The following is a 7,899-nucleotide window of genomic DNA, read 5'->3' on the forward strand; positions in this document are numbered from 1 at the left end:
CAGAACATGGCAGAGGAGGGAAACCTCTGGTCTTTTACAGACGTGCATATTCCCTTATTCGTCTTTCAACTTCTCTCACGTCCTCCCTCGCCTTCCCCTATACCCATCGGCCCTCTTCTTTCTCTCTGCACTGCCATCTTGCAAGTAAACATCCCCATCTTGTGGGCAGTCATTGCTAAGCAGGCCAGAGAGCCTCACAGACTCCCCACTCGAATACCGCTTCACCTTAGAGCAGGGTAGACAGAAGCACAGCAGCAGACCAGGGTACATTCTACATAACAAGTATCTTTATGACCAGCTCAGGTTTACGAAACAGGAGTTAACACTAGGTTCGCCAGATTTGCTCTGAAATGGTTGGAGGAAAAACTTCAAATGCAGCCTGTCTCTGCAGCAGGAGCCCCAGGCTGGACAAAACGCTGCAAAAGAAAATGCAGGAGTGGTGAGTAAGAGTTACAGCATCAGATGGGCCAATGGGACAGGACCTTAAGGAGGTAAATGGGATTAGCGCCTTGCACCAGGGATGACAAAGCACTTCCGTTATTTAATGGGTTTTATGCCCTGATTACCATGGCCTGGGGGCCCATGAAAAAATTCAACAGCATCGCTCCAGGCCAGGCATTGCAAACAGTCCTCGCCAGCCTTAGTACATGGGTCTGCAATGATCGACAGGCCAACGAATGCTTCATCGGGAGGTGAGACCTGGCACCGTACCTTACAGGTCAGAGGAATCAGTCTCTGCTGGATGTCCAGGGAAAGCGTGTTCCACATCCAGGGACCCTCCCCAAGAGTGGAGCCTGGCTGACCTCAGCATCCCACTCACTAATGATTTCTCATAACAAGGGTGCTGGAATAATTTGTGTAGTGGGAGGTGCTGAGAGCCATTGAACCAAACTGTAAATAAACCCTGTCTATGATGGAATCCACTTCGAGCCAGTTCCAGCACCTATGTCTCACATAGTAGGGGGAAGAATACTCAGTGGTTTGAGCAATGGCCTGCTAAACCCAGGGTTGTGAGTTCAATCCTTGAGGGGGCCATTTAGAGATCTGGGGCAAAAATTGGGGATTGGTCCTGCTTTGAGCAGGCGTTGGACTAGATGATCTCCTGAGGTCCCTTCCAACCCTGATATGCTATTATTCTAAGCCTCCTTGCCCCATAGGGAAGACAAGGATTCTTGTCTTGTGTTGCACTGGCACGGGAATGTCAAAGCCAACGTCTTCAAACATGGCCACCGAGGGGCCTCAGCATGTGGCTGCCCAGCTCGGCTCACCTTAAAGGGTCCTGAGTTTCAGAGCTGCTTAGCTAGTCAGCTTGGCTCAGGCCATGGCAGGGCCCAATATCTTACTGAAGGGATCAGGCTTTGGGCTAGATTCTGCGCTGAGCCTCTTGGGAGATATCATGCAGGAGTGGCAGCTGAGGAGGAGGATGAGAAAGGTGGCTTTGAACCACCTCTGTGTCTCCTGGACACTCCCTGCTCCAGAGGGCAGTACAACCCCCAGCATAAGCTAGACCAGCCCTGGAGCGTATGCCAGAATCTATTGCGTTTCTCTGCAGGTGGGGATTTGCCCTGGGGTCATGGCAGCTCCTTTCCCTCCCCTATGTACCACCAGAGCCAAGGCCAGAACCCGGCATTTGACTTTGGGGGTCAAGATACAAAGAGACCCCAGAACCATCGGCATTTCCCCCCACCCCCGCTGAATTCTTGGTGAACAGCCATCGGGGCCCATTGAGAACAGAAAGCAAAGCAGGACAGAATCACCACTTATCAGCCAGGGCAAAGTAGTGTGCAAGGCCCAGTCAAGCATGCCCCAGACAACAGAAGAGAACCTTGGTGCCTTCCCTCTGGCCCTGCCCTCACAGATTGACATGGCCACGAGCTGCTGGCTGGGATGGCTTCCCTGGCCACAGTCAGGTTTTGACAGGAAGCAGCTCCAGGTAGAACTTGATTTAGGTGGGCTGACTCTCAGCCCCCTGGGTGGCTTAGAATGCCAGGGGACACGATCCCAAACTAGCCAGCCAGGATGGCATGGGACCACGTGCCCTGAGGTTCCCCATAGGAGAGAGAAAGCCAGCGAGGTTCCACTGAGCCACCAGGAGGGTTCAACTTTCAGATGCCCCGGGATGCCTAGGCCAGGTGTGACATGAGGTCACAACTTGTCTTGCCCCAGGTCTGCAGCACCAGCAACAGAGGCCAGGAGGGAATCTTGGCATGATTCACTCTGGGGAAAAATCGCTTTTATTTGTTATCCTGACACTCGCTTATTTGGACCTACATGTCTCAGTACAAATGTTAACCCTTCATCATGGACCTAAGTTTACTTTCAGCCCAGGAACTAGCTGGGGGAAGCCAGCTGGTGAAGCAGTGATCGGAAGAAACTCAGGGCTGGACTAAACTGGAGAGCAAGCTCCTTTCTAACCTCAGGAACAGAGGGTTCACTCTGTAGGGTCAGGTCTATGGAGGTGGCAGGTTTGAGGAAGCTCGGAGCACTGAATCAAGGAATGAGTTGAGACTCCTCTCCAATGTCCTACCTGGCCTACATGCCTTACCTGCTGTATTTAGCTCGAAAGGGTGGCTCGGATATCGGTGTTCGACCTGTTGTTCTGCATTGCTTGAAGCATGACCTGGGACACGCTGAAGAAACAAGTTATAGGGAGGTGTCAGACCCAGCAATGCACTGGGGAGAACTTCTATCCATCCATTTCACGGTTTTGCACAGGTGCCCATCACTGCAAGATCTGAGTGCAGGCCAACGGTCCATCTAATCCAGAATCCTGTCTCTAAAAGTAGCCAGAACCAGATGCCTCAGAGGAAGGTGCAAGAGCCCTCCAGCCCCCACAAAGGCCTCACCCCATCCTCAAATCACTGGAGCCTGGCTTAAACCCTAAAGCAGGGAGTTGTTATCCCTTGCGAAATTCTTTTCTTTTTGCATTAACTAGAACACTGAATATTTTTCTTATCCAGAGAAATGTTTGGCCCTCTTTAATTCTTTAGTCTCAATGGCATCCTGTGGCAATGTGTTCCACAATCTAATCACATGTTGAGAGAAAATAGTATTTATCAGAGTTGAATTTTCCACCTTGCAATTTAATTGAAAGTCCCCTTGTTCTTCTGTTGTGCGAAAGGAGACAAGGGGTTAATTTCCAGCTAGAAGAACAGCTGTAGTAGCATGGTGACCATTGGCTTGATCTCTCTAGCCAATGAAGACTCTGGATAGCCAGGGAACTTGGACTCTTCTTCTGGAAGAACACCTAGTTTCGAGGACTTTTGTTGGATTTCCAAGGGGTGACAAATCTGAACAGCAGCAAACATGTCTGAATTCTCTCCCTATTATGGAGGCCTGGCAAAGTTTTCACTAGGGGCCCACTCTGAGTATCTGGCTACACATCCATATTTTTAAGGATCAGCAGAACTTGAACCCAGACCTGCAGGGCTACTCGGCAACCAACATCCCCACAGTGCCATGCAGCAGCAACTGTAACCTGGCCACTCCCGGCAACCCACAATCTGCAGAGGCTCAACACGACAGGAAGTTCCACCTTGAGTGATCTGAAAGCATGGTCTTAGCAGTCCTGGTACGCCTCTTTGTCAGAAGAGCCAGCAAGGCATACCAGGATGTGTCCAGGCAACAGAGCTAGCTTCCACCACCGGCCTGCTTCTCTGTTTCTGAGCTCCCGGTACTGATCTCGCCTCCGATTCCCGAACGACCCCTGGGATCCCGACCCCATTACCTGGTATTGCCCCTCAGCTGGATTCTTGACTCTGCGTCCAGCTCGGATCCTTATCTTGACTCGAACCTCAGCTTGACTCTTGACCCCGATACTGGCTCTGGGATTCCAAGCGCCTACCCCTAGTCCTGCTGACCTTCTCCCAGGATCCTGACAATATTACCCTAGGGCCCCACCACACTGGCCCCACTCCAGCACGTGCCTAGTCCCACGGCACACAATCCAGAGTGCTCAGCACCGAGAGTGTGAGCTCTTTGAGGAAGGGACTGTGTCTTACAGTGGATGGGGGCAGCACCTGGTGCCTTTTGGGCGTGACCTGAGTATGGGCTGGCAGGTGTTTAAAGGACCTGCCAAGAGGATCTCACCTGTTTCGCACTTGTTCCAGCCTCTCCCGCATGGCTTCATTCCTGATGTCACTCGATACTCGATAGACCCGGGTGTGACTGCAAGAACCACACAAGTCCATTCAGGTGGTTTTATGACGCTGGCCTGGTCACCAATAAAAACCATCCAGCATGCCGCCCAAGCCCAGCTCTGCGGAGGTCCCCAATCTTTGTGTTATCCCAGTGTACCCAATGGGAGGACTGTATCCTCCAAGATAAAAGTGCTCCTCGTTAGTTCTAGTAGAACCTAAGAGATCAAAATTGCTGACATGTAAGCATGATGCTGTAAAAGGTTGCGATTATTTTTTTTTAATACATTGCAATATAGTTGCATATAAACTCCACAGCTCCATGACCAAACACTGCCCACTTTGGGCCAGATCCTCAGCTGGCGTAAATCAGCACAGCTCTACTTCGTTCACCGCAGCGATGTACACCAGCTGAAGATCTGGTATTTTGGTCCAGGCCGGAGCATCCTGGCTCCCACTGATGCTCATTGCCTTCTCTTTTTCCCACCTCTCACTTCAACGGGGCTTCTGCTTTCTTACGCCAGCTCAGTACCTTGCAGAATCAGACCCTTTGCCTCTTCCCAGGGGATAGGTACAAGGGACTCTACCTCCATCTTATGAACTGGATCTTTGTCCTCTCCTCCAGAAGACCGTGGCTAGATGAGGACACTGGCAGTTTCGTGCTAGAGACTTGAACAGTCTAGGAAAAACGGGGGAGAGCAGATCTTATTATTCACAGCAGCAAAATCTTGGCATGAAGGGAAATAGGATGAAATGCAGCTCAGAGTCTTCACCAGGAAGAAACAAAAAGCCCTTTACTATCTACTTTGTATCAGCATTAATGAGATCATAATGGTGAATGCCAAATGCAGCTGAGCAGTGCCTATTACTGCATTGCATTCAGGGGTGACATTTCAGTTGTGTGGAAAGGTTGCTTTTCAAGTTCACGTGGAACATAGGGGGAGAGCAGGATTTGCCATACCGGATCAAACCACTGCTGAAGCAAGTCTGTATCCTGACATCATTATGCATCATAGGGAACCATTGATGTGCATGGTGAAAAAACCCAACCACACACACAGTCCCTTGCCTTATACGCTCTAAGAGTCTAATCTAAAGTCCGTGGACGTCAAATGGGAGTCTTTCAGTTGATTTCAATGCACATTGGACCAGTCACTAAATCTTGCTTCTGGCAATTGATGCTTCAGAGGAAGATGAGGAAAACCATAACACAATTACCTATCTGTATATAATGCTGCCTACACAAGAGGATAAGCCTTCCTCAAATTATCGGATCACCTTGTACTTTTGTAGCTGATATTTGATTAGCCCCTTAAACTGCAGAAGGAGGAAACAGTGAGCCAAACCAAAATGAAGACGGGAATTACTGCTTGGGAAGTTTGTCCTCTGTGGAGAAGGACTCCATTCTAAGCAGCAAGGGCCAGATTTTCAAAAGAGTTCGGCACATAAGTGGCAGGCCGGGAGGAGCTGGCTACTGAGCACTTTTGAAAATGTGGCCCTTGTTTGGAGGATGCCAAAGAGGGAGGAAAAAAACTCTTGAAAACCTGGCCCTGAATGGGAGCAATGAGCCCTTGGGAACCTGGCCCAGCTGCCTAAGGGGTTTGGTGTATACAAGGAATGTTTTAAACCAAGTTCCAGGGGATGACAGACAGTCCAGCCATCTGTAGCTGCTATAGTTTCACTGGCAAAGCCATGCTTGGTATCAACAGCAGAGGGAAAACAGAGTATTGTTTCCTATTCTGTTGAAGTTCTCAGACCTCACCCACTGTTCAGGTATTGGAGCACCTAATGCCTCCCTGGTGTAACCCCACTGGACATGCTGGCCCATCCTACCCATAGCACCATGAGAGAAGTGTGTTAAAACTAGGGATATGCCACACGGACTCTGCTTCTTCCACCTTCTCCTGTACAGCGTCATAGGACGCATCCACCTCTCACTCCACACACCGCCCCCTGGACACTGTCCCAAGGAGATACCTGTGACTTTATCATTCCTGAATCTTGGCCAGCAGAAAGGGTCACTTTGGTTTCTGCTTTGGTTTCTGCCTTGTTTTCCAGTTTCTGCTTAAAGATCTTGGAAGCTTCTTCTTCAATCTGAAAGAGAAGCAAAATAGTAATATCTTTCCTAGGCAGCTTTGCCTGCAACTCCTGAGGGAGAGCAGTGACTAGAATGAACTGTGCAGGTATCAGACCTCAGTGGCTCTTAGGCACTTGGGGTTTTACTTTATACTTCTTTATAACTGAGAGCTAATAACAAAGCAACTATCCATTTAGGGAAAAACACTTGGGCCCCTTGCTTCCCAGCAGGTACCATCCCCTCTTCGGAACACAGAGGGGTGGAAGAGTGGAACCTGCCACACCAGTCCTCTTAGAAGGCTAGAATGTAGTCTCCTAGCTGGGTGTGTATCAAATAAGAAGATCCACTGTTAATGTCTGTTGAGGCAAAGTAATTACCTCAGAGCCTTTGGCTTAAAGTACTCTCCAAGCAGAGTTGAACCAAAGTCCCCAGAATACCATCAGGGACATTTAACAGCTGAGGATCAAAAATGCAAGCTCTTCCACTGTGTTGTGGGACAGTCTCCTCACCAAGATTTTCTTTTTCATAACAAGAGTGGTTACAGCCCCGATGTTGAGCCAGATGGGCATGAAAACCATATTTCTTCCCTCCGTCCTGGTTATCATCCAAGTACCAAGGCACCAAAACCAGGCCCGTTGGTCTGTACCCATCCAGACAACCGGGCATTCAATGTGGTTACCTCCTAGTTAGCATCCAGGTAACCAGGCATTAAAATCCAGGATGCCCCCACTTAGCAGTAGTGTATTTCTGCATCAGATCCAGGAACTGATCCTGCCCCCGACCCCACCTCTAGGCTTAGCAAGGTAGGTAGGTATTAAAATCCTCCCCAATTCAGTGTCCAGGCACTGAACTGATTTCATTGGGGCTTAGTGCCCCCCTTTACCATCTGGGTGCTAACAAAGTAACCCGCTCCCTGGTTACCGTCCTTGCTGGTGTCTTATTGGCTAGGATTTCACTAACTCGGGCATGCTGCTACTCTCTGGCTCACATCCTCACCTTCCTCAGCCAGTGCTCTAGCACGGACAGCATCTCGGTCTCCACAACTTTAATGTCCTGCAAGGAATCAGACAGGGTGAGGCTGGCATGAACCCTGTGCATCCCCCCTCCCCCGCCCCAGCCTAATGGGGAGCTCACAGCTAAGCCAGAGAATAACCCCATCGCCCCCTTACCTGCACGCTGCTGGGTGGGAACCGACGGCCAACCGATTTACACATCAAGATATACACAGCCCAAGAGGAAATAATCATCCTAGGGGACCGTCTCCCCTGGGAGGCGAGCCCTCCCTCCGCCTCAGTTCCCCTCTTCCGCAGGAACTGGCCTCTGCAGTCAGACTCCGGGTTGAGGGGGCAGCATTGTTGCATCACCAGGCTCCGTGACACAGCAACCGCCGGTGCTGTGACAATGGTAGGTGGCAGCAGCCAACTGCCTCCCTGTGCAGCCCCCCACGCCACTCATAAAAGAAGCCAGGAGGAGGCTCCTGTGTTTTCTAAGCAGGGATTCTCCCTTCTGAAGCCCCTAAGCCCTTCCTTGGAAGTTACTGGGCTCCTCCCCTCTGTGGGATGTAGGCTCCCCTCACCAGGGGTGCTGAAGCACTGCACCGGTTTCCAAAAGCACCTAAGGGAGGCATTAGGTGCCTAACTGAATTTCAGTGGCATTTGGTCACTTAAGTCCTTTCAGCCCCCAGGC

General features: G+C 50.4%; 1 protein-coding gene across 1 annotated transcript; it reads right to left on the bottom strand.

Moving 5' to 3' along the window:
* Positions 1 to 208: 208 nt before the first annotated feature.
* SPATA19 (spermatogenesis associated 19) lies at positions 209 to 7,427 on the bottom strand. Its single transcript, XM_073320602.1, has 7 exons — positions 7,383 to 7,427; positions 7,210 to 7,266; positions 6,114 to 6,230; positions 4,724 to 4,815; positions 4,090 to 4,167; positions 2,546 to 2,630; positions 209 to 416 (listed from the first exon to the last, which is right to left on the bottom strand). The coding sequence occupies exons 1-6, from the start codon at positions 7,425 to 7,427 to the stop codon at positions 2,555 to 2,557; spliced, it is 465 nt and encodes a 154-aa protein (XP_073176703.1). The 3' UTR covers positions 209 to 416; positions 2,546 to 2,554.
* Positions 7,428 to 7,899: the final 472 nt, after the last annotated feature.

The sequence above is a fragment of the Lepidochelys kempii genome, chromosome 22 (assembly GCF_965140285.1).
Source record: "Lepidochelys kempii isolate rLepKem1 chromosome 22, rLepKem1.hap1, whole genome shotgun sequence".
In the NCBI taxonomy this organism is placed as follows: Eukaryota; Metazoa; Chordata; order Testudines; family Cheloniidae; genus Lepidochelys; species Lepidochelys kempii.

Excerpts from the sequence above, each read along its gene's own strand:
- SPATA19 (XM_073320602.1), bottom strand. The coding sequence starts at position 7,427 with ATGTGTAAATCGGTTGGCCGTCGGTTCCCACCCAGCAGCGTGCAG. Across the intron at positions 6,231-7,209 it reads TAGAGCACTGGCTGAGGAAG|ATTGAAGAAGAAGCTTCCAA; the intron begins GTGAGGATGTGA and ends CTTCTCTTTCAG. Across the intron at positions 4,168-4,723 it reads ATCCAGTTCATAAGATGGAG|TCACACCCGGGTCTATCGAG; the intron begins GTAGAGTCCCTT and ends TGGTTCTTGCAG.